We start from the raw sequence: 26,467 nt of genomic DNA, 5'->3' as shown, positions 1-26,467 counted from the left end.
TAAAAGGTGAAGTCATTCTCAGAATAATGCTTTGACATAATTGAAGGAAATGCTAAATTTCAGTTGGTGAAAATGAAGATGTAACTTTTTTTCTCATTCAAGTTCATGAAACCCTTGAAATCTATTTCTGTACACCTGGTCAAGAAGCCCTTGCTTAACTCATGAAGAGAAAACTAATTGCAAACCAATGTGCTAATGAACAAACAAGTGGAGAGGGAGGAGAGGGGAGTTGGAGAGACAGTTCCAGTTTCACCCATTCTTTCACATTCCCTGAAGTGAGGGAGCCCTGACCAGAATTTCTCACATCATAGAACCACAACGGGGCTGCCACCATAGGAACCAGTCTTTATACATCTCCTATGGCCTGGGAAGAGAAAGGCTTCTCAGCTGCTGGCCTCAGACTGCCACTGTTAAAACTGCTTTGAGCTTCACTGGATATTCCACTAGGCAAGGAAGATGCTGGCTCCTCCCCGTGTCCTTTTCCTTTTCATCCTTGCTCATTCTCTCACAGCCTCCAAACGAGGTGATATTGCCTTGGTTTGAGAGACAAGGCAAAATTCAAAGTCTAGGCCACTCATCCCACTTGTGAGGGAGGCTGAATCTGTCTCCCCTTTTCAAGAAAGTAATTACATATATATCACTTAATAATGGCATTTCTACAGCTCTAAGGTACCACATCATACCTATCAGATTGACTAACATGACAAAACAGGAAAATGATAAATGCTGGAGAAAATGTGGGAAAATTAGAATACTAATGCATTGTTGGTGGAATTGTGAACTTATCCAACCATTCTGGGAGCAATTTGGAGCTAAGCACAAAGGGCTATAAAACTGTGCATACGCTTTGATCCAGCAATACCACTTGGTCTGTACCACTTGGTCTGTATCCCAAAGAGATCATACAAATGGGAAAAGGACCCACATGTACACAAATATTTACAGCAGCTCTTTTTGTGGTGGCAAAGAATTGGAAATTGAGGGGATGCCCATCAGTTGGGGAATGGCTGAACAAGTTGTGGTATATGAATGTAATAGAATACTATTGTTCGATAAGAAATGAAGGGCAGGAGGGCTTCAGAAAAACCTGGAAATACTTATATGAATTGATGCTGAGTGAAATAAGCAGAACCTGGAGAACATTGTACACAGTAACAGCCACATTATGAGATGACTAACTTTGATATCTCTTCTCAACAATGCAAGGATCTAAGACAACTCCAAAACACTCTTGATGGAAAATGCTATCCACATCCAGAAAAAGAACTATGGAGTTTGAATGCAGATCGAAGCATATTATTTGCTCTCTCTCTTTTTTTTTGTTTCTTCTTTCTCATGGTTTCTCCCATTGGTTCTAATTCTTCTTTACAACATGACTAATGTGAAAATAGGTTTAATATGAATATATACGTAAAACCTATATCAAATTGCATGCCGTCTTTGGGTGGGGGGAGGGGAGGAATGGGGAGAAAATTTGGAACTCAAAATTTTATGGAAGTGAATGTTGAAAACTAAAAAAAAAATAAATAAAATTAAAAAAAAAACAGCATTTGTTTGTCTTTGTGGTGATTTCTGCCCTTTAAAAATGTATTTCAGGGGCAGCTAGGTAGCGCAGTGGATAGAGCACCAGCCCTGAAGTCAGAAGGACCTGAGTTCAAATCCGGCCTCAGACCAAACACTTGACACTTACTAGCTGTGTGACCTTGGGCAAGTCACTTAACCCCAACTGCCTAAGCAAAAAAAAAAAAAAGAAAAAAAATATTTCAAATTCAATTCAAATCAATTTTATTAAACAAATATTTATTAAACATTTACTTTATATATACTAGATGCTGAGTATAATCTTTTTTTAAGAAAGAAAAAAAGAATCCTGGTCTCAAAGAGCTTAATTACTTTCTGGGCAGGGGACGGAGTGAGATACAATGTGTATACAGATATGTATAATGCATAGTGAGAAGGACAAAGAAGATGATATAGGTCAGTTAGACCAAGCCCTTTCCAGTGGGAAGTAGGGTGACTTAAAGATAAGAACAGCTGGAGTGACTAACAAATGTCCATGAGTATAGCCCCAGTGACTGTAGAGGAATTCTATCATTCCTGTGTTTAGCCTTATCTGCTTTGCATAGATTACTCTGTCTGGAAGAGGCAATAGGTTCCCTTTGTGTGCCTCATTATAAAACCATACGACCCCAATCAAATGTGGGCCCCCCAGTGGTCATCGCATTATTGTCTGGATGGAAGATCTTCTGGGAACAGTAATAAGTTCGATTTCATTTCCCTGACCATATTAAAAAAAAAAAGGCAGATGGCAGTGAGATGTACCAAAGATGATGTGTTTCCTTATATTTTTTCTATATGAGTGAATAGGTCTTGCATATTACTCAATAAACCTTTAAATTCAGAGCATTTTTCTTCTGTTCTTTGAAATCTCAAACTTAATGCAGGAGAAAAAGTACTCTAAGGAAATCTGAGAAATGAGAGAATAGCATCCAGATGACTTTACCAAGGAAGTGAAACCTGAAACTAGACCTTGAAGGAGGAGAATTCTGAAAGACAAAGCTGAGAAGTGTGCTCTAAGCATGGAGGGTGGCCTGTATGTAAAGAATCTGGAAATGACATATGAGAAAACATGTTATAGCCTAGTTTGATTAGAAAATGTAATATATAACAGGAAGTAAAGTGACATTAAACTGGAAAGGCCTTTTGAAGCCAAATTATAAATGGCCTAAAAAGTCAGGATGAGTTTTTATTTTATTCTAGAGGGACCAGGGAGCTACTGAAGATTTTTTAGTAAGGGAGTGACATCATCAGAGCTATAAAACTGGAAGATTATTTTGACATTTGTGTGGAGACTAGATTGGAAGACGGGACAGATTGGAGGCCTGCAGAACAGTTCAGGTAAGTGTTGATGGGGACTTAATCTAGAGTAGTGACCATATAAGTAAAGGAAAGAGGATATGTAAGAGACATTGTAGAAGGAGAATTATTAGAACTTGGCAATGAAATGGATGTGAGGAATGAAGAAGCAAAGATTATTTTGAGGTGGTTAGCCTGGGTATCTGGGAGAATGGTGATACCACCTATAGAAATAGGGAAGGCAGAAGACGGGAGATGATATGTTCAATTTTAGACTTGTTGAGTTTGAGCTGCCAATAAAGCATTCAGACAGAGGTAGTTGGGGACATGGGCCTAACATAGAGAGAAGAAAGTAGGGTTGGATTTGGAGGTCATCTGCATAGAGGAAATAATTGGATCCATGGGAGTAGATAAGAACAACAAAGATAGAGTAACGAGAGAGAGAGAAAAAGAGATAGACAGACAGAGACACACAGAGAGATCGAAGGTTCCAGAACAAGGTCATGGGAAACATTTATACTCAGGGGCAGGAGGAGGTGAGGAGTCAGTAAAATACAAGGAGAAAGAGCAATTTGAAAAATATTGATTTCTAGTAGTGTCATAGAAGTCAAGGGAGGTGAGAGTATCCAGGAGGAGGTGATGATCATTTTCAAAAGTTGCAGAAAGGTCAAAGAAAGGAGGGAATTGCAAAGAAAAGTCATTAGATTTAGCAGTTAAGAGATCAGTGGAGAGCATTGAAAGAGAAGTTTTAGCAGAGTGGTGGTGTCGGGAGTCAGAGGTTTCACAGTCAAGTGAAGGTTTTTTTAAAGATGGAAAAAACCTGATTATATTTATAGGCACAAGGAAAGAACTGTTAGAGAGAGAAGAAAGATTAATGGATGAGAAAGGTAATTATTGTTTGGCAAGTTCCCAAAGGAGATAGGAGGAGATGAGATTGGGGTAAAAATGGAGAGATTAGCCATGGCAAGGGCAAAGGTAAAGACCACTTCTTTCTCTGAGATAAGCAAATGAGGAAAGAATGGGTATAGAGGTAGAGAAGGTATAGAAGTGGAGGAGGAGGGAAGAGAGGGCTCACTATAGATGGCCTCAATCTTTTCAGTAAAATAGGTTATCTGCTTAGAGCAAGAGTGGTGGGAGTAGAATTGGGGGTTTGATAAGAGTGGAGGAGGTTTAGAACAGTCGTTGTGGGGGTTGTGATAGGAAGTCAATCAAAAGTTAATAAAATGAGTGTCGGGAAGGCCCATTTGAAGTTAAATAAGATGAATCTGTAACGGACACATTGTCACAATTCAATGACTTCTTCAGGGATGCTCAGCAATTTGGGAGTAGGGAAGCAGGTGATAAGAATGACACAAAGTTGGCTATTAGTAGTATATGAAAAATAAAAGGAGAAAGATCAAAAGTTTCAGAGGTGGAAGAGAATGCCTTATTGAACTGTTTCACTGTGGGGTAAAGTCACTGAAGGGAAGTAAATGAAAGCAGAACGGGGGTGATAGACTGGGGAAATAGGGAGGGATGGAAGGAATAGAAGCTGCAATAAGGATAAAGATCAAGTTTAGGAGTGAAATAGAGGCAGACATGGAAGGACAGGAGCTTGTCATAATTTTAGGGTTCAAGATCTTGTATGTAGATCACTTATTGGTGATTTCCATTCTCTCCCCGCCACACTCCCACACACAGCTTCATTATTCATATCGCACTTTTGCAACCATAGACATAAAGGGGAATGTTCTCTTTTATCATTTGTATACACACCCCCACCAGTTGAATGAAATTAAGTCTAAAGGGCATGACTAGCAAAATGCAGATTAGTCACTTTTCTCTAAACCTCTTCAAAAACCCTCCAACTCCCATAAATGTTATTATGCATCAGATGTAGAGTAATTATAACTCATTCCACAGAAGACTGAATTCCTAACAAAGTAAAAGCCTATCACTGTAAAATTCTAATACTTGAGTGCCTGTGCTCAACATCCTTCCTCCGCCAGCCTCTACACGTTCCCAAGAGGAGCACAAGACAATTCACATGTAGGGTCTTACCCAGGGTAATACCCCAAAGCTGCTTTGATTCTGCCTGAACTTCAGACCATCCATAGACTATTCTACCACGAAGGAAATGAGGAGAGCAAAGGAACGACTAGGGAAGGGTACATCATGGACAGCCACATCAGGCCTGAAGGAAAGAGAACTGAAACCCCATCTGGGGCTAGTCCTGTCCCCAGAGAGGTTACTCAGGCAGAACCCAGGATGGCCAACTCTAGACAATACCACATGAGGAGGCTGAGGTAAGCTTGCAGCTCAGCCTCTGCAGTCTGCTAATCAGAAAAAGGAAGGCCAGAAAATGAGTGACAGGGAAATAAAACAAGGCTGAAACTCCAAAAATATCAAGCAAAAAGCCTCAATAAATATCCAGTGAATAACACCTAGACAAATCAACAGGAAAGATCCTAAAAGCAAAAAGAAATAACAAATAAGAAAATAAAAGCTCTCTTAGCAAATATAATATGAAGTAAAGAGAACTAAATAGTGCCTGATATAAAACAAATCCTATGGACTCCGCAAGGATCACAAACAACAAGAAATTCAAAAGTAGTTTGAAAAAGAAATGAAACCCACAAAAGAACAAATAAGGAATGATTATAGGTCAGAAATTGGAACTCAACACAAATTTTAAAAACACAATTATCAGATTAAGAAAAAAAATTAATTCATGCTAAAGAATCTCTCTAAAGAATGAAAATGATATTGAGATATTTGTAACATAAAAATAATAATATGGAAGAAAATTTGGCAGAAGTGAAAAGCAACAACATTAAAAGAACCCAAGACTTTTCTATAAACCCTAAGTGAGTAACAGGAAAACAAGATGCAAAAAGGTAACTTAAGAATGGTAAGTCTCACCTATATCGAATTGCTTGTCTTCTCAATTGGGAATGTGGGGAGGGAGGGAGGGAGAGAATTAGGAACTCAAAATTTTAAAAAAGAATGTTAAAAATTGTTTTAACATATAACTAGGGAAAAAATAAAATACTAAACAAAAAGAAAAAATGCTATTCACCTCCAGAGAAAGAACGGATGGAGTCTGAATGCAGATGGAAGTGTGTGTGTGTGTGTGTGTGTGTATGTGTATATACACATATATGTATATCTGTATGTGTATATACACACATATATATGTGTGTGTATGTATATATGCATGCATACATGCATGCATACATGCATGCATACACATACATAAACTTTATTATTCTTGGCAGGTTTTTTGGGTCTGCATTTTATTTTGCAAAGTGGCTAATATGGAAATGTTTTTCATGACTGTACATGTATAATCTATATCAAATTGCTTGCCTTCTCAAGGAGAGGGGAGGGGATAGAGGGAGGGAAAATATGGAATTCAAAATTTTTTTAAAATGTTTAAATTTTTTGTTTATATGTAACTGAGGAAAAAAATAAAAGAAAAATTAAATGTAACAAAAAAAAAATAATAGGTCTCAGGTGGCACAGTGGATAGAGCACCAACCCTAGAGTCAGAAAAACCTGAGGTCAAATCCAGTCTCAGACACTAGCTATGGGTAAGCCACTTAATCCTGATTGACTCCAGAAAAGAAAAAAAAAATGATAGGTCTCCTGAAAGAACTTTACAAATCCAAAAACCTAAGTTAAATTAACCTAGCAGGGCCAGCCCATGGAGCATGCTCAGAGTTGTCCTTTCTGCTGCCAGGAGACCACATGGACTACGTGGAAATTTTAGTGTCTGTTTTGGGCCATGTGATAACCCAGTCCTGCAGTGGTATGCTAGTAAATATTTAACATTTGGCTCTCCAGAAGAAAAATAAATGTTCTCATGGGACACTTTAAGTCCTTAGTCACTCATTTACATAAGATTCCTCTAAGAATTTAGGAGATAAAAATGATTGAACTGAAATTAAATACCATAAGGCAACATAGAATAAGGAGGGAAAGGACATTTCTACAGGAAGTATATGTCCAAAGGAAAGGCAAACCTCTAATCCACCTGTCTGGAGGTGACAATCCACCGCAGAGTTGAGGTTGATTGTCAAAGGAAAGAAGCTTCTGCTGATCCTCAGCTCAGGGTCAGTGCCATTACTGAAAAGAGCTAGGTAACACTCCAGCTGGAAAGAGAGCAGCATCCCCCCCCCCCCACACACACACCTCCCCAGGCCACTCAGAAGCTGACGGTGGAAAAGAGACTGCGGTTGCCCACTAAAGAGCAAGCTCGGCAGATCAAACCTCGCAGCAGAGATACCCCACCCTGAGAACAGGATAGTGGCTGTGCCACCTGCCCAGTGGAATGGAGCCTGGTGAGAAGCCAGCACAGCGAGTGAACTGCTTGACCTAGCCCAGGAGCATACTGCCCATTCCAGCCACTGCACCCTAGAAGGAGCTGTCCAGCTGAGTGACTGCCCCTCTATCAGAGACACAGCACTATGCAAAGAGCTGGTTCAGTGAAAAAGGCAGCGCAGCTGAATGATGGAGAAACTTTAAGAAACTTCACAGGGACTCTGGAGAAAGAAAGAATACCAAGGATCTGCAATGCCAGGATTGTTGGTTGCCTTGGCCATGTGTGTCCCCTACACATGTACTCACTATCATTGTATTTTAATTTAGGGTCCACTTTTCCCTGCTTTTGGATTCTGGGTGTGTTTGTATGAGAATGTGCCCCTGAGGTTTGGGAGAGATGCTTTGTAACTGCTGTCTTTGCTATGCCATTCGAGCAAATGCATTTGTTAAAGAACTGATTAAGAGGAAGCACACTGATATGGGCTTGTGAGCTAGCTTTAAGGAGAATAGCCACCCACATGGTGACCCCTAGAACACTTAGAGTAGCAACAGCCACCCCGTGGAGACCTAACCCGCCAGTGGTGCTGTGAGTTGGGCTGGTGAGTCCTGAGGGTAGTGCTCCATATAGTCCTCATACCTTAACCAGAGAAGTATAAATCAAAGAAAGAGAACCTTAGATAATATTATTAATGAATAGCAATTTTAAAATTTTAAATAAAATCCTGACAAAAGTTCTACATGACTATATCCAAAACATATTCAGTAGAATCAAATTGGATTTATATCAAGGATACAAGGATATTTCCACATCATAAAACCAATTAAACAAGTAATTAACAACTGCATTTAAAAAAAATTCAAAACTACACAATAGTTACAGAAAAAAAGCCTTTAAATTTCATTATATTATTTCATTTATGGTAGAGACTCTTCAAAGCATAGGTATGAAAGGACAAAAGTATGTATCTAAAACCAAATGCTAGCATTATTTGAGGAGACACCAGAAAATTTCCCAATAAAAACAAGAATAAAACAAGGATGCTTCCTTTTCCCTACTGTTGCTTGACATAATTCTAGAAATGCTAACAATAACCATCAGAAAAAAGAAATTAAAGGCATATGGATAGGCAAAGAAGAGGTGAAGCTATCCCTACTTGCTAATGCCATAATGATTAAATTAGAAAATCCTAACAAATCAGCAAAAAAAAAAAAAATGAGGCAATCAATATCTCTAGTAAATTATCAGGATACAAAATAAACCCACAAATATTAATTGCACTTATATATAGCAACAAGAAAACTCAATAGGAAATAATAGAATGGGAAGTCTATTCAAAATAACTGTAAAATACATAAAATATCTGAGTCAATCTACCATACCACATTCTAGAAATCCATAGACACAATTTAGAAAGAGTTCTTTAAAGAAATAAAGGATGATTAAAGTAACTGGAGGGAGATTCATTGGTCATGGTTGGATCACAAAAATATAACATAAATAAAAAATAATATAATCCAATCAAGCGACCAAGAGTACTATGTACTCTATAGAGCTTGACAAAAATGATAAAATTAATTTGGAGGAAAAAAAGACCTAGAATCTCAAGGGAAATAATGAAAAAGGTAAGAATGAAGGGGGAACAACACTTCTAGACCTCAATTTATGCTACAAAGCAGTAATCCTTAAAACGATTAAAACTAAACCCCAGAACATAGACATGGGAAAGGAGTCCCTATTTGACAAGAACTGGGAAAACTGGAAAGCAGCATGGTAGAGATTAGATTTAGACCAGCAATATATTCAAATGGATACTAGAATATTAAAAGTCACATTATTTTTTAAAAAGTAGATGAGAACCAAGTCAACTACCTTAACTAACTCCTGCTACAGGGCAAATTCTTTTTTTTTTTTTTTTTGGCTTTTTGGTGAGGCATTTGGGGTTAAGTAACTTCCCCAGGGTCACACAGCAAGTAAGTGTCAAGTGTCTGAGGCCAGATTTGAACTTAGGTCCTCCTGACTCGAAGGCCTGAGCTCTTTCCACTGTGCCACCTAGTTGCCCCTCAAAATAGGATTTTTTTTTGAGGCAGGAGCAAGGGAATTGGGGTTAAGTGACTTGTCCAGGGTGACACAGCTAGTGAGTATCATGTGTCTGAGGCTGGATTTGAACTCAGGTCCTCCCAACTCCAGGACTAGTGTTCTATCCACTGCAGCACCTAGTTGTCCTACTGGGCAAATACTTAAGCAAATAAGAGACAGAAGTAATCACAACAAAAGAGATAATTCTGTTTACATGAAATTGAAGGATTTTTCTACAAACAAAATTAACATAACTAGAATAACTAACTCAAATATATAACACCAAAAGCCATTCCATGATGGATTTAGTCAAAGAAGATGAACAAACAGTTCTTCAAAGAAGAATAGCAGACTATTAACAATCATATTAAACATTGCTCTGAATAATAGTAATAAGATAAATGTAAATCAAACAAATTTGAGGTTTTGCCTCAGACCCAACAAATTGTCAAAGATAACAAAAAACGGGAATAGGCAAGATTGGAGGGTCTGTGGAAAGACAGGCACATTAATATACTGTTGGTGGAGCGGTGAATTGGCTCAATTATTCTAGAAAACTAGGTGTAATTTATTCAAAGAAAGTGACTGAAGGGTCCATACTCTTTAACCCAGAGATCCCACTGATAGGCATATACCCCCAAAGAGGTCAACGACAAAAATAAAGGTCCCATATATACCAAAATATTTACAGTAGCACTTTTTACAGTAGGAAAAAAAAGCTGAAAACAAAGTAGTTCAAATAGAGAATAGCTATTAAAATAATAACTTAAAAGAAATTATTGACTATAATGAATCCAGAAAAATGTGGGAAGACATATAGCTTGATACAAAATCAAGTGAACCAAACCAGGAAAACAATAAATGTAAGTATTACAACAATGTAAATGGAAAGGACAGCAAGAAAACAATTGAAATTGAATGCGGTGTGATCAATAAAGAGATATGAGAATGTGCCTTCCTTCTTTGCATAGGTGTGACACTATGGGCATGGGTATAATGTTGTAGTTGGTTAACTCTTCCTGAATTGTTTGTTTTCTTTTTCTTTCTTTTTTAAATAAGCAATGGCAGTGATGTAAAAATAAATGATATTCATAAAAATATTTCTAAAAGATATTAAGCCTAAAATTGAATCCAGCCTATAAAATTCCTCACCTCTGAACTAGACTGACTGAATAAAATGATAATGGACATCTACTTGCTTCATGATACCAATGTGATCACTTACCAAGATGATCATATCCCAGAGCTCTTTCAACAGGCGTACCTCCTTGTGACAGGCTTTGAGTTGTTTATAATCTGGGACTGAGACTTCAAACAAACTAGCTGACTTGGAAAGTTGTTCCATGACACCTTCCATAGCTGCAGTGCTTCTTTGTTGCTAGAAATAAAAGAAAAATGCTAAAAATGATATTTAAAGGTTCCATTACTTTCCAAATCCATTTTAGACCAAAGACCAATGCTTTACAAACTAATTTAGCTATGAAGGATTTGGGGGCTTGATATATGTTGGCAGAACACAATAAATACTGGTCTGGATGGGGGCTTGAAAGTATAGAATGTCCCCAGAATAAATGGGATTTGGAGAAACTTTGGAATAAAATCAAGAGAATTAAGCCTATTTCGCAATGAAAATATTGCCATATATAGTATTTTGATACATATATAATTTCAGATTTGACATTTTAGAGATGAAATTTTCACTAGCATTACGTTTTCCCCATGAAACTCCTATTCACATCACAAAATTCCACAGAACATAATTCTTTGCTGCCTCATTTTCCCATGAAATAGTTTCTCTTTTTCTTTTCATGATATGTTTTTTTTCTAAATTCTTTTCCCAAATAATTCAGACTATGATTCTCATTAAACAAGTACCACATCTAGCTTCATCTTTTGTATGATGTCCAGGTACCCCTAATTCTGTGGGGAAATTATGTTGAATGAACAAGTCCCAGCCCTGAGTTTTCATATCCATCTTCCTCTTGTTGTCAATGTGGTAATAATGTCATTCTCTTTCAGAACCTCTACTGAAGGAGGCAAAGACAGGAAAAGTAGAGGAAATTTAGGTCCATTGATTTGCCTATTTATTCCTGGCTTGGATTAAACAAACAAAATAGTCAGACAAAGGGCAATGCTTGAAGTACTAGCCAAAAGAGGGTTGGCATTACTGAAGGGATGTTGGGTATCCATCTTCTCCCTGTCCCACATGCCAACATCCCCCTCCTTCTGATGCTAGTTAGGTTGTATTTTACTGCCAAAATTTCTCAATATGGAAGGCAGATAGTAGCAAAAAAGTATTGTCTCAACTCACTTCCATTCTAGGGGCCTTGCCCCTGGGAGATGTCCCTTGGGAGAAATGAACTTTCCTGGCATAAACAAATTTTGAGACAATAAGTAAACTGTAAGCAAAGTATACTACTGTCCATGTAAACAGGACCTAAATGGCAGTAGTGCATCCCTGGCCTTGAAGATAAAGAGAATCAGATTATTTATGGGATCTAGTAAGGGTCCTGATCAGTTCCAGAAAAACCTTGGAGCATATCTGGGGGAAAAATAAAAGCCAGAAAATCCCCCTTTCTCTTCTCTGATCTCTGACCATAGAGTTCAAATCAGGTTCATCCTCTAGGAGTTTTCTGGATCAGGATTTATGAAAGTTACCTAGATCTACCCCATTTTAAAAACGCACACCCAATAACATGACTTCCATGCAATCCAATGATGCCAGTGGAATTTCAGGGAACAGCCCTAGTACATGTGTATGATTTGGAACTAGAAGGGATCCTTAGAGTTGATGTGGTTCTCAACCTTTTTATGCCATGGATCCCCTCTTCCACCATCTACACGCAACACTTGGAGGTCTGGGGAAGCCTGTAGACACCTTTTCAGAATAATTTTTTTTTGGTGAGGCAATTGGGGTTAAGTGACTTGCCCAGGGTCACACAGCTAGTGAATATCACGTGTCTGAGGCCAGATTTGAACTCAGGTCCCTCTGATTCCCCGGGCTGGTGCTCTATCCACTGAACCACCTAGATGTCCCAGAATAATGTTTAAACCTATGTTCATAATGGAAAGAAATGCTACATTTCAGTTAAAGGTTGCTGAAAATAACATTGTTTTTTTTTACATCCAAGTTCATGTACCTCACTAAGATCTTTCCACAGAACCTCAGGTTAAGAATCTTTAATGTAGACCAAATTCCCATCCAATTTACAGAGGAGGAAACAGTCCCAAGGAGGTTAAATGACTTACATAAAGTCACTTAACTATTAAAGAGCAGAGACAGAATTTGAACTCAGATCCTCTGATGATAATTCTTTTATATCCCATTTTTTGGGGGAGAATGACACAGAAGGCTATGAGGTGCTCTCAGAAGTTGGGGGGTAGGAAAGAGAAAGGAGAAATAAGATATATCATTTAGCAGATTTACTAAATATGGTCATTTTCTCTCTCCAAGCTAAGTCCACTGTCCCTGGCCCAATTTATAGACACCTACATTTACACAGAGATAAATATTCTGCCTCTGAGGTCAGACAAATTTAGCCTCATCTTTATACTCACAAGAATTAAAGCACAAAAAAATTAAGAAACAATGCAAAATGTCACTTTTTACTTTCATAAATCACTGGCCAAAGGATGGCTACATCCTTGTACCTTTGAATTAAATACCTTGTTGAGGGATTTGTAGGGTGCTGGATCCGTATAAGAAAAGGGGGCATCTTGTCTGAAAACTTCTCTAAATTCATGCTGCTTGAGCTAAAAGGAAAAAGAAAATATGGACTTCAGATTTCAAACAAATGACAAAATGAACTAAATAGTACAGTTTATATAGTTTGTCATTACAAATTAAAAGCCATGTGGCCCAAATTTCAGCAGGATCTGAGAGTTATGTAGTACTAACCAACAGTACTGTTACTAAGGTGGGGAAACCAGAACTTTACCCAAGATCCTGAAATTTAGTGGAACTGACAGCCTTTCGATTCCAGCATCCTTAAAACAACTGGGTTTAGTACCTACTTAACAAGAATAATTAGTTAAAATAGGACACTACAAGGTGGCAAGTGCTTCTACCTTCCTTTGTCCATACCCCAGTTAAACTCCCCCCTACCCTTCTATGGGTTTCTGTGTCCCCTCAACTGAATTTGCCTTCAAAAAGCTGATCTGAGAACATTTTGTGATGCTATCTGCACCTAGCTACATTTTGTGAAACTTGCCCTGAGCATTAAAATAAGAGTTATGCCTCTGCTTAACAGGATTTCTCCCATGAGACAAACAGTGGTACCTCAAACTGTTGGCATTTTCTTCTAATTAGATTCACTTCATTGGCCTGTAGAGGAGCCACATTTTGTTTGACTTGAATAGACAATTTCTTTGTATTGGTCCACTGCTCTGGAAGTTCCTGGAAGAAATAATGAATAAGGAGGCTATCTTTAAAATCAGTAGTGTTACTCCCCCCTAACAGATAAAGGAGAGTTTTCTTTTCTCTATACTTAATGATCATATGCATAACTCACAAAAGCTAGAACCATATGCATCAAACACAATTTTCATCATGTTGAACTCCTATTTGAGGTCCTATGTTAATAATCTATCAGATCAAGTCCAAACTCTCATTCCAAATTCCAAGACCCTCAAAAACAACTTGTCTTAATTCTTGTATCTCACCAATCTTACCTCCCTTTCATCTCCATTCATAGATTCTGCACATTGCAAAAATGCTTACCATCCTTCACATGTGAAAGGGTCATTCCTTCCATGTGCCTTTTTTTTTAAATCCTGAACTCAGTAACCTTCAACAAACATATATTACACAAATAAGAATAAAAACAATCATATATGAAATTAGATTTCCAAAATTCATAGTGTGTTACATGCATTCTTGCAACTATATTGTATTAAATCAGTGTTCCAAACTGACTTAATTTGATGTTCTCTACACCTGACATGCAATTTTCAGATTTATGCCTTTGCACAGCCCTTTGTGGCTGGAATACGTGCCTCCTCACCTACTCATCTCAAAATCCCTAGCTTCCTTCAAAGCAACTCTTAGCTGCTATTTTTTCTATAACCAGCAGATGGTGGTATTGAACAAGGCAGACTGAGATGTCAGTGGGTTGGTAAGGTTGAGGGAGAACTCCCTTTATCTTTCCTTTATGAAGGCATAGTTTTAGTTCATTCCTCTCTTATGTTCTGAGCTTTCTTTTAAAACTCTTATGACATTTATGTAATTCCTGCTACTCCAGGGTCTGAGGAGTTTGAGAATTCTGAGTCCCCAAGAGGCAGGGATCACTAGGCTGCCTAAGAAGGCACTAATTCACTCAGGTGGGAAAATGGAGGTCAAAGCTTCCACACCAGTCAGCAGCAGTATTTAGCACTAAGTGACTGCTGTACTTAGCAAGGATATCTGTGTACTTAGATAGGGAGACCCAGTCTCAAAAAACAAAAACAAAAACAAAAAACACAGTGCACTAAAAAAGAAAAAAAAAAAAGGCAGCTGTCAATGGTTTGAAAGTGAAAGTAAAATACCCATGCAAACCATTTACAATTCAGGACCTTTTACTAGTTCACATATCAAGTGGAATCTGTCCCCTAATATTATCCTCCTTCTCTCTATAGTGCACTATAATCTCAGTTAAATGAGCAGCTCAAACCTCCATCCAATTTTTTTTTTTATTGGCAAATCCAAATTAATCCAAATCTGCTTCCCTTTCAAGTTTGTCTTTGATACATTACAATTTTCACTGCTAACATTCAAGTGAGCACAGATTTGAAAAGCCACCCTGATTTTAATACATTTTTACCTGCATACAGAGAAAAATAACCATTTACAGAGACAGTTGCTCTCAAAGCAGTCACAGAAGAGGAAGGGGAAAAAAAAAACATCGTGGCTGGCTTCCCTTCCATTCAATTTTATGCTAGAGAATGAGTAAAGCAAGGGAAGAAATGGGTGAGGAAAACAGGGGAATTGATCTCAGCATCCAGGAAAGCATGGCGAGGATCTCAGGTGTTTTCTGGCAGCCTCCTGAATATCTGTCTTTGGTTCTCTCTGAAATGGCACTTCTGTCAGCCCTCAGGACAACCTATGATGGCCAAATTGAGCAGCGAGGCTCTGGCTGGGATGCTATTCTGGTTCTTAATTCCACTATTTTCCACTTGTCCATCTAGGTCAACATCTCTGGTCCTTTCTACTCACATAATTCTACTCATTTATTGTTACTCTTCTTCCAATATTGTACTTGCCATCTATTGCATCTATCTCAATGGGTATGTGGGGAAAGCTTTTTTTCTTCTCTTTTCCTTCTCAGTTTAGAACCACTTGAGTTAGATTTGCATAGATTTACTCTAAGGCAAGTACATATTAGTTCTTGTTGGGTGCACTCTACCCACAACCAGAAGTTTCTCAGTCCTTAAGGTAATACAGAAACCATATCTTGGTTTTTTGGTTTTTGTTTGTTTGTTTGTTTTTTGGTGAGGCAATCGGGGTTAAGTGACTTGCTCAGAGTTACATAGCTAGTGAATGCTATGTGTCTGAGAGCAGATTTGAACTGAGGTCCTCCTGACTCCAAGGTCAGTGCTCTATCCACTGCGCCACCTAGCTGCCCCCAGAAACCACATCTTGTACTTCTCTTGTGGAACGCTCAGTGCATGTCACAGCACTGGCCACATAATAGGTACTTAATTATTTGCTGTTTGATTATATGAATACATTCATTATCCATATAATCCCACTGGTTAGCAACCAGATACCTCACCTGTAACTTCATGTGTATTTCTTCTGGCATCTCCTCTCCATAGGTCTTTAGTAGTTCAATGGTTTGCTTCAGAGGTTCAAACATGTTGTCTGCTGCTACCTGTCTCTCTTTGACCTTCATTAAGTGTCCCATGACTGATACAAGACCATCATAATCACCTTCTTTCAGAGGCTTTGTTAAACCTGCTCTGGCTTCTTTCATGAAAGCTTCCAGATCAGCCAGGCTAAAAAACAGTAATTTGTAAAGTGGTCAATAATCTTTGTGATTCATAATCTAACAAAGGAGAATTAAAATGGATAATGGGGCAAACAGATATCCAGTTAGGAAAACAGACAAATGGGCCCAAGCCAAGTAGAAAGCATTGCTGTATATGACAGAAGTACAAATCTGGAAAGTATCCATTTATTTTAATGGAGTGTTCTTTGTAGACAATAAGTAGATTAAGGTGGGAAAGTCTTGCATGCATGGGAACAATAGTTGAACAATAAACAGAGTGAAAGATTCAAATAACCATTGGGATAAGGAAGCAAAAGCCTCTGGCTGGAATGGCTAGATGAACTGAACTTCTGGCCTCCTTGGTCTGAACTCTTCCACTTGACTGGAGGTATGCTGTCTTTAGAGCATGGTGAGGTCTCAGACACCAGGACCATATCATCAAGGCTCGTCCTTCCCCCAGGTCCAATCTTTTCCTTTTACCTTAAAGCAGATTCTGGGCCACATCTTATCTCCCTTAGTGATATGTGAGACCAGGCCCTGAATCCAGATGCCTAGAACTTTTAGAATTTCTACCTTGGATCCCTTTTATTGGATCAGCCTAATGACTTGGACTAATAAAAATTTGCCTTCTTTACTTTGGGGAAATTATCCAGTAATTGTAAGTGGAATCATAGAATACGATAGCTTCTCAGGTATCTCAGAGATTGTGGGCCCCTCATTTTGCAGATAACAGAACTACAAGAATGACAATAGAATTTACACATGTAGGTATCTATCTCTTCAGAACAGATTGGGATTCTAAGATGTCCCAGCAGACTAATGAGTTTTCACTTTCAAGACAGACATCATTCATCAAATGAAGGTGAATCTAAGTGAAGAATATTGGAACATCCTACCTATTAGTAACATGGTCAATCAGATGCTGCTTAAACATGAGGCTCCACCGTTTAATGATGTTGAGAAGGGCTTGTTTAAATGGACGGCAATCACTCTGCAACCAACCATTAAATACTTTGCTGTTGTCAAACTTCGAGACTTCCTCATAGAGCTTCTCATAAGAATCAATCTGAAAAACATACATCAGTGTCACATTAGAATTGTAAAATGAACTAGTGATTTTCTCAGAGAGCACAGAGAACTAGAATCTTTTGAGTGTGGCTTCTATCTGGAGTTGGGAAGGGCAGTACTCATAGACACCCTGGCCCTGCATCATCCCAAGAGTCTAGGGTGATACTTTTTTTTTTTTTAAGCTGGGCAATGGGATTAAGTGACTTGCCCAGGGTCACACAGCTGGTAAGTGTTATGTGTCTGAGGCCGGATTTGAACTCAGGTCCTCTTGACTCCAGGGATGGTGCTCTATCCACTGCGCCACCTAGTTGCCCTAGGGTGATTCTTAAAGTACCTATAATGTAGGAAACGGACTACAAACAACTCCTAATTATCCATGTTGATGAAATGGGATAGTGATACAAATAAATTTTTGAAAAACTCAGACAACTAAGAAATTATTTCCATTTGTCTTAAAATGTGTATAACTTGTAGCATTTTCCCTTTCTAATTATGTTGGGCTAATATTAAAAATTAATTCATATTCCCTGAGCAAACCCTATCTGATGGAAGGATGGAAAGATAGCATAGAAATGTTTTGAGTTGCATGGGGAAACCAGTACCAGATTAGAAATTTCTATAGACAACCTGCAAGGTGGCTAAGTCTTTATATATAAAGGTGACTTAGAGTTATTTGGATACACCCTTTCCCAACATCAATAGTAATTTTTAAAGTCCTTCTTGGTGCCTTGATTGTTGTCATTTTAACATTACCTGCTGCTGAAACTGGGCTAGAGTTGGGGGTGTTTTGGGTAGGCTTTCTTCAGCGCGAGCATCCAATTCTTCTGCTGTGAACATGCGACCATAAGTCAAGAAGTGTTGCATGAATTCACGGAGGTTATCCATCCATAAGTAAGAATATTTCTCAAAAGAATCTTGAAAATCCTCAGCCTGCTTCATGGCGGTATAAACATGGCCTGTGACATCTTCTTTCATTTCTAACAGGTCAGAATTGTCTTCCAGGTCGCTCTGAAAGGGGAAAGGCAAGGAAGTAAATAGATGAAAGTGCCCACATTCACAGTTCAAGTTCGCTTTTATCTTTTTCCCCCAGGGAATTTGCTTTTAATTAGTGAAAAGGCTGCTAGCCTTAAAAATAGAAGTGGGAGATTTTTTTTTTAAAGTTAAAATAGTATGTGGGCCTTATTCTCTGCCTGATGGAAAGAGATGGAGTTGGCTATCTGAGGTCTTACATGTAGAAGAGAAAGGTCAGAATGGTTCTTGATGCAAGCTGGTTAGATCAGACTTCTTCCTCCCAAGGAAGTGACACACAGAAACAACTCGAATGACTAATGAACACACATGACAGCAGCCAGTGTGGCTTCTCTGCCTGGCCTAGGTTGGTATATTTCTGAGAAGCACTGATTCCCTCTGTGTTGTTGATGTTCAGTCATTTCAGTCACGTCTGATTCTTCATGATCCCGTTTGGGGTTTTCTTCAAAGAGATACTGGAGTCGTTTGCCATTTCCTGCTCTAGCTCATTTTACAAATGAGGAAACTGAGGCAAACAGGGCTTTCCCAAAGCTAATAAGTGTCTGAGGCCAGATTTTAACTTAGGAAGATGAGTCTTCCTGACTCTAGGCCCAGCACTCTATCCATTGAGCCACCTAGCTACCCCTTATAAGCCATCTGGTGGTTATATTATTTCTATGTAGAGCCAAACTTCTGAGAGCACTTACAGTTTCATTTTCCTAGAGCAAAGATGGAAGCCAGCTGAGGGCAGAGGTTGACAAAAGAATATAGCGATAGGGAAGGGACTAAGCATTTATATAGTGTCAAGATTTTACAAATATTATCTCATTGGATCCTCACAACCACCGTGTTGGGTAGTGCTGTTGTTAACCCCATTTTACAGTTGAAGAAATTGAGGCCAACCATGTAAAGGGCTTGCCAAGCTTCACACAAGTAATCTGTGGGGAGAGCTACCAGCTACCTCTAAACAAACTCTGTAATTAGCTTAAGGTGGATGTGGTTCTATCTCTGTTCTTTGAAATCTTCAACCTGATTAGAATTATTTTGCCTATGAATAAACGTGACCCTACAATACCCAAAGCGGTTTAAGGGGCAGGTAGGAAGAGTGTTGAACCTGCAGACAGATCAAAGCAGTCATCCTGCATCCACAGTCAAAGTTTAGTTGTGCTCACTTTGAAGTGGTAAGATAGAGCTATTTTCAGGGAGTTACTTAGGCTATTAGAAGGTTAAAAGAAGGTAGGAAGGGGAACTTTTCTCTCATTCATGTTCAGGAATATGTGTTGCTTGATTGTTCCTGAAGGGAATAATTTCATAGTATCATAGATTTAGGGCTGGAAGTCGCTAAGGACTTAATCTACCTTGCCTTCTGTTTCCTCATATGGAGAATAAGGGAGCTGGATTAGATGGCTCTTGAAGTCCCATCTGTGTGCAGAGGCAAGAGTATCTCCACAATTTGGGGGTATGTTTTTATACTGTAGTCCTTACTATACACCTACTTAGTAAATACTATTTTGTAAAAGCAAATGGCTATTGGAGCAATGTCAACTGGTTAATAGATACCTGGGAGCATATTGACTGAGGACTTGTGAGCAAAGGGCTAGAAACCCCCCTCCCCAATCCCTTGGAGTTACCCCTTCTATCATAGGTGTCAAAAGTACCTGTGGCTACAAAACTCATGGGGCCAAACTAGATTGAAATACAATTGGGAGATATTTAGCAAAATAAATAAAATACCATACAAGACAGATAATATTATTTGTGATTTCCCAAGTCACTGTGTGACTGCAGGGATGCACTTCTATTTAAATTCGACATGGCACCACTGCCCTAGAACCCCAAGGAAGAAGCAGTCAGCACCTTCGGGGGCCTCGGCCTTACGATGTGAATGGAAGCTGGGGAAGTGGCCCGAGAGAGCTGACACATAAGTCCTTACCAACATACCAGTGGAATTAAGGAAAGGCTTACCTTGTAATTCAGTTTGCCCTTTGCCAGTCGTGGAATCAGTTTGGCAGTGTTGTATATGTCATTTATCAGACTCTCTATTAGTGATAAGAAGCCGTTTTCTATTCCAATTTCCAGAGATGGATTGTAAGTTAACACATCTTCATCTAGTTCCATCCTTACTTCAAACAGAGGAGCAACAGTTTCCTGAGAACAGTTGATCCCCAGGATTATTTTCTTTGACAGAATGGGTCTATTTACTTCTAACTTTATGTGTCATTCGGTTTACAGTAGTTTCTCAGTGATCAATGGGCAGATAATCTATTTTGTGAAATATACATAACTTTTTTTTAACTCTAAGCCAATTTGGCTCCTCTTCCACAAATTCTGCTAGGTTGCTTTCCCCCAACACACAGATTATGTATGTTCAGGGAATGTAGACTCAGTGTCAATTTAAGCAAAATAATTCATAGAATAAGTCTAATAAAAATAATTCTATTTGCATTTGTGATGAGATAGAAATGAATTTTGCATAACCTGGGATTTTTTTAAAAGCCTATTTGTGCTTTATTAATAATAATGCTTGGGAAATTCCATAAAGGTATTCAGGAAGCACTCTCAAGTTTGCAATTATTGTTGTTCAGTTGTTTCACTTGTGTCTGATACTTCATGACCCCATTTGGTGTTTTCTGGGCAAAGCTACTGGAGTGGTTTGCCATTTCCTTCTCTAGCTCATTTTACAGATGAGGAACTGAGGCAAACAGGGTTAAGTGACTTGTCCAGGGTGACATAGCTAATAAGCAACTCAGGATGAATTTGAACTCACAAAGATGTGTCTTCCTGATTCCAAGACCAGTACTCTAACCACTGCTTTTTCACAGTTTGCAAACTGCCATATATATATATATACACACACACACATATATATACACATACATACATATATGTGTATACATATATATACATAAAACCTCATCTAATTCTCAGCAGAGTATTGTGAAGGAGGAACTGTAGATATAATTATCCTCATTTTACAATTCAAGAAATTGACACTCAGAGTCACACAGCAAATAAGAAGCAAGATCTGAACCCAAGTCTTCCTGATTCTAAGTCCAGTACACCAATCGCTAAGATATGCTGTCTCTCAAGAAAAATCACATGGCTAAAACTTAGGCCAAGTCGACTTAGAGAGAGTGACTGAGAGTCAAGTGTATTACAGTGTTCTCTATTGTGTTATCTTCAAAGCAGAAAGCACCATGGCATCAGTCATCACTGAAGACTTGGATATACTGGGTTTCACTGCATAATCGTCACGCCCTGTTTTTTCAGTCCAAAACTTATGTGTAACCTTTCATCTAGTAATTGTCGCATGGTGTAATTCTGTTCATCACTCTGCTTAAAAGGTAAACAGAGCAACAATGTATTCACCGGTGGCATATGGATACACATTTATCTCTCGCACATTGTGAGCCTAGAATTCCCAGCACATGTGCATTGTCAATATTCAATTTTAACATATATTCACAAATATTCTGTGCACCTTAATCTTGCCCCAAAAACAGTTGTCTTTGCAAAATAAATATGCAAAATAAAAATGCAAAATAAATGATTTTTAAGTAATATATGCACAATTTTTTAAAAAAAGTTTCACATACTCATCACACCCCACTATTTTGTAAAAATTTGGCATAAAATCTGAGACGATTATGCTGTGAAATATGGTACTTTTCCTAGTTCTCTCTTCCCAATGAAACAAAGCCTAAGGTTAAAATTTAGCTTTCTTTTCTAATTGTTTGACATAGTTTTCATGCTGATGTAAGCAGCTAAGCAGCTATTTCCAAAGTAATAGAGAACATTGCTTAAGTAACTTCTACTTCATTTAAAGGAGTGAGAAACAGTTGTCTCTCGTTTTATTTATCCTGATATCTGAATTTCCAGGTGACAACATTCCCTAATGATCAGTACCAGATTATCCAATTAGCCTACTAGGTTCATGCCCAGAGGCTTCCATGTGCTTAACAATCCCTAAAACAAGTGAGAGTGGGAGAGGAAGAGGAAGAGGAGGAGGAGGAGGAGGGACCCTTAACTCAGAATTAGGCACCCAAATAGAAATACAGAAACCAAATCAGTAGTTTACACCACTGACCTTCTAAACAAAAGGTGAGAAGACTAAATATTCAGGATTTAGAAGCATAACTAAGGGGGTGACATGATACCCACTTAATGTTTATAAGAGCCTAGATTAACATAAAAATGCAAGAGATGTGAAATTAAGAACTTCTCATTTCCTTGACTTCTCTGAAACTCTAGCTAACTCTAACTCTGGGAATCAGAGAGCACTCAACCTCACTGGTTCTGTAGTGGTGGGAAGCAGAGAAAGTCACAGGGGTGGCTAGGAACCCCAGAAGGTCTTAATGTACTATTGGGTTTAGGTATTCTAGAAATAATTTTTGTTAAGGCCAATTTTTGATAAATCTATCATTAACATCCCCTTAGAAACAAAAGGACATTTTCAAAACTTACATCTGTTACCATGTCGCTCAGAAGATACTGTAGAGATTTTCGAATAAATTGCTCAAATCCTTCTAAGACCATAACATCAATATAATCTACATATTCCTTCCAAGATTCAGTTGTTGTGTCAGCTCGAAATAATTCTGCATTTTCCTGGGAAAGGAATTCATCTAAGTTATTAAATCAGCACTTTTATCCAGAGGAGAGAGAGAAACACAGATAGAGCAACAGTTTTGCGTGACTTTTAAATATCCATGAGTACAGGCCTTAACTCCAATGGATTTCTGCCAAACCCTGTGTTTGGCCTTATTTGACCTTAAGATTGGTGTGTTCATACATAACTAGAGTTAGCTCACCTTAAGCTGGAGCACTGAGGTCACTTGTCTTCTTTAGCATGAAACCTCACAGCCCTCTATCAGTTGCCTGACTGAGGGGGTTACCCAGGACTCTATTAATCTACAATAGTGGCTTTGCTTGAAGCCAAACAAAGAATGGCTTCGATATTAAAAGGGCTCACCTTGTATCCTTTTTTTGTGGGAATAAGGGCTCCCAAGATGGTTTCTGTAATACCAGTAAGCCCTATATCATTCCTGGCTCTATTCATTCTCCAGACTTCTTTACTTCTGCTACCTTCTCTCCAGCAACCTGGAGAAGCCTCCATCTTTAGGTCTATTTTTCTGAAATGGTAACTTTAGCTTAGACCTCCATTTTACAAGGGGTTCAGGCCATGCTCACTCCCCTCTTCATGTTGTATTCCCCTATTAGAATGTAAGCTCCTGGGGGGCATTTAGGTGGCGCAGTGGATAGAGCACTGGCCCTGGAGTCAAGAGGACCTGAGTTCAAATCCGGCCTCAGACACATAATACTTCCTAGCTGTGTGACTCTGGGCAAGTCACTTAACCCCAACTGCTTCACTAAAAAAAAAAAAAAAAAAAAGTAAGCTCCTTACAGGCAGGGCCTGCGTGCTTGTATTTGTATCCCCAGTGCTTAATAAATGCTTGCCTGCTTGCTGTATCTCTCTCTCTCCCCCTTCCCCTCCTCTCTCTTTCTCCCTCTTTTTCCCTCTCTCCATATATATACATATATAATATATACACACACATACATATATGTGTATATACAAACATATATATTATACATACACATATATATATATATTCATGAGGTTTTGCCTATGCTTCTTAAAATTCTACTCTGATTATCACAGTGACCAAGGTACCAAGGGTCACCATGAGTAGGGGTGCCCCTCTGCAAGATGAGGAAATAGATGAAACTCTGTCCCTTCACTGCCCTCCTACTTCCCTTTCCTGCCTTCTGACACCCTTCTTTGGTGTCATTTCCCCTTTTCCCTGCCCATACCACACACCCTTCCAGTCACTCAGTGTCTTCCTGCTTCCCTTGATGAGCTACCTCTTCCTTACTATGTTCTCCCCTGTTGGGACCTGTGTTCTGGATTTTCCCTGAGCTCTAATTCTCCGTGAAATTTTATATGTCTTGGGTTACCCTCCTCGTGAATCCATGACAATATGCAACGGAACCTGATGAATGGATGTTTTACCTCCCCAGCTAACATTTTAGGCAGGGCCTTCTGGAGCTAATGACTGCACTGTTCAGGACAGGGAGATTTCTTAAGGAAAAAAAACATTTTTTTTTTTTAGGTGGGGTGGAAGTTGTCTCTGCTTCAGAACTCAGAATCTCAAGAAAAATCCCAAGGAATGTCTTGGGGCCTTACCGGAAGTTTTCTCATTTTACACAATAGTGGAAAACCCCACACACTCATCGTTATGTTCAAAAATACCACCCCAGTTCAAACGTAAGCACTGTGGCTTGACCTCTACACAGCAAGGCAAAAGTCCCAAGATGTTTGGTTGCTCAGCACAGCATCTGGATATAGAACTTTAGAGGTTCAATCTCTATTTTTAACAAATGGCAGAACTTGTTTTTGCTCAAACAAAATCAATATAGCTAGAATTAGAAGGGAAGCATTTAAATGGAATTAAAAAGTCTTGGCAGCAAATGTATCTGATGTCCAAGATATATAGGAAACTGATACAAATACAGGCAAGTAATTGACCACCAAGTAAAAGATTCCAAATCATTAATTATAAAAGAAACAAAAATTAAAACAACTTTGAGGTTTTACCTCACACTTGTCAGATTAGCCCAGATGATAAAAAAAAAAAGCAAAATGACAATTATTGGAGAGGCTGTGGGGAAATAGGCACACCAATAAACTGTTGGTGGAGCTGGTGAACCAATCCAATCATTTTGGAAAGCAATCTGGAAGTATACCCAAAAAAGTCAATCACCTAAATACCTGTTAACCCCTTATATACCCTCAAAGAAAGAGGGAAAAGACCCATATGTATGAATTTCCTTTTAATAGAAACACTTTCTATTGTAGCAAAGGGCTAAAAACAAAGTGGGTGCCCATTAATTGGGGAGTGGCTGAACAAATTATGGTATCTGAATGTAACAGAATATTATTGTACCGTGAGAAATGACAAAAGGGATAGATGCAGAGAAACCTGGTAGGAAGTGATGCAGAGTGAGCAGAACCAGGAGTACAATTTGTACAGTGGTTCCAGCATTATAAAAGAGAATAACTGTGAACGATTTAAGAACTATGACCAATGCAATAGCCAATCAGGACTAGAGGAGAATGACCATGCTTCCCACCTCTTGCTAGAGAGGTGAAGGTGTAGAGGTAAAGAATGAGAAGTTCATTTTCAGCTGTAGCTAGTGTATAGATTTGTTTTGGCTGTATGTATTTGTCACAAAGAAGGGCTTTGGGGTGAAGAGAGTAATGGGGCAATGGGGGAGCATAATGAAAGTGATACCAAAACAGAGAGAGACAGACACAGAGAGAAGGAAAAGTATAAATGAAACATTTTTTAAAAAACGTAGAAAGAAGCAGGGTAGACAAGCAGAGTAGTGTTGAAATTACTGTATTAAATTTAATAACTGTTTTTAATATACTTTTTAAAAAAACATTCTATATGTGAAAGATTTATAGGGTCATGTATAATCTTTTGAAAAATATTCTTTGTATACTGAAATGTTCATATTTATTGATGTTTGCCCAAATCATAGTAATAAAAAAAGAAAAAATATATTACTTAAAATGAGGAATCTTGAGCTCAGAGAGACAAAGTGATTTGCTCAATGATGAGCTAATTGCCATAATACTTTCTAGTGTGGCACCATGATAATGAGCTAGCTTTGGAGTTGGAAAAAAAATTGGGTAAAAATTCTGCCCCATACTATCGGTATGACTCTAAACAAGTTACTTAACTTTTCTAAATCTTGGTTTCCTCATCTGTATGAAGGGAATAACAACAATAATACCAGCTGTTGTAAGGATTAAACGAGATAATTCAGGAAAACTGCTTTCTAAATATATGTGTTATTCATTATTGTTGTTATGCTATTAGGAGGCGTTTCACTTTAAGGAAGATCAATAACTTGCTCCAGGACACACATGTAGCAGCAGGGCCAGCATTTGAAAGCACATCTCCTACCTCCATGTTCATTGTTCTTCCCACTACATTGTCTTGGGCCTTCTCTTCCTTCTGGCCTTGTGAGAATGTGCTCTGCCTATGTCAATTTATGACAAGATATGTCAACTACATAGTAAACCGTTTCTGCCATCAGAACAATTTGCAGGATGACTTCAATGGCACAGCGAGGATGATTCACTATTTTTAAGGCTTGAGAACACACTAACTTGAACTTT

At 38.5% G+C, this 26,467-nt stretch overlaps 1 protein-coding gene across 1 annotated transcript in view; it reads right to left on the bottom strand.

Annotated features, from left to right (window-relative positions):
* DNAH17 (dynein axonemal heavy chain 17) overlaps window positions 1-26,467 on the bottom strand; it is a 220,544-nt gene that overhangs the window by 152,971 nt on the left and 41,106 nt on the right. The window contains exons 17-24 of the mRNA XM_027850181.1: window positions 22,741-22,884; window positions 20,242-20,424; window positions 18,022-18,276; window positions 17,097-17,266; window positions 15,985-16,207; window positions 13,515-13,631; window positions 12,902-12,988; window positions 10,461-10,613 (exon numbers count right to left, since the gene is read on the bottom strand). Coding sequence (XP_027705982.1) covers window positions 10,461-10,613; window positions 12,902-12,988; window positions 13,515-13,631; window positions 15,985-16,207; window positions 17,097-17,266; window positions 18,022-18,276; window positions 20,242-20,424; window positions 22,741-22,884 — 1,332 coding nt within the window. The remainder of the gene's footprint in view (window positions 1-10,460; window positions 10,614-12,901; window positions 12,989-13,514; window positions 13,632-15,984; window positions 16,208-17,096; window positions 17,267-18,021; window positions 18,277-20,241; window positions 20,425-22,740; window positions 22,885-26,467) is intronic.

This window comes from Vombatus ursinus, unplaced genomic scaffold (genome assembly GCF_900497805.2).
Source record: "Vombatus ursinus unplaced genomic scaffold, bare-nosed wombat genome assembly UNPS02008996.1, whole genome shotgun sequence".
Classification (NCBI taxonomy): domain Eukaryota; kingdom Metazoa; phylum Chordata; class Mammalia; order Diprotodontia; family Vombatidae; genus Vombatus; species Vombatus ursinus.
The sequence above is the reverse complement of the archived record's forward strand: the minus strand, read 5'-3'. Positions and strand labels throughout refer to the sequence as shown.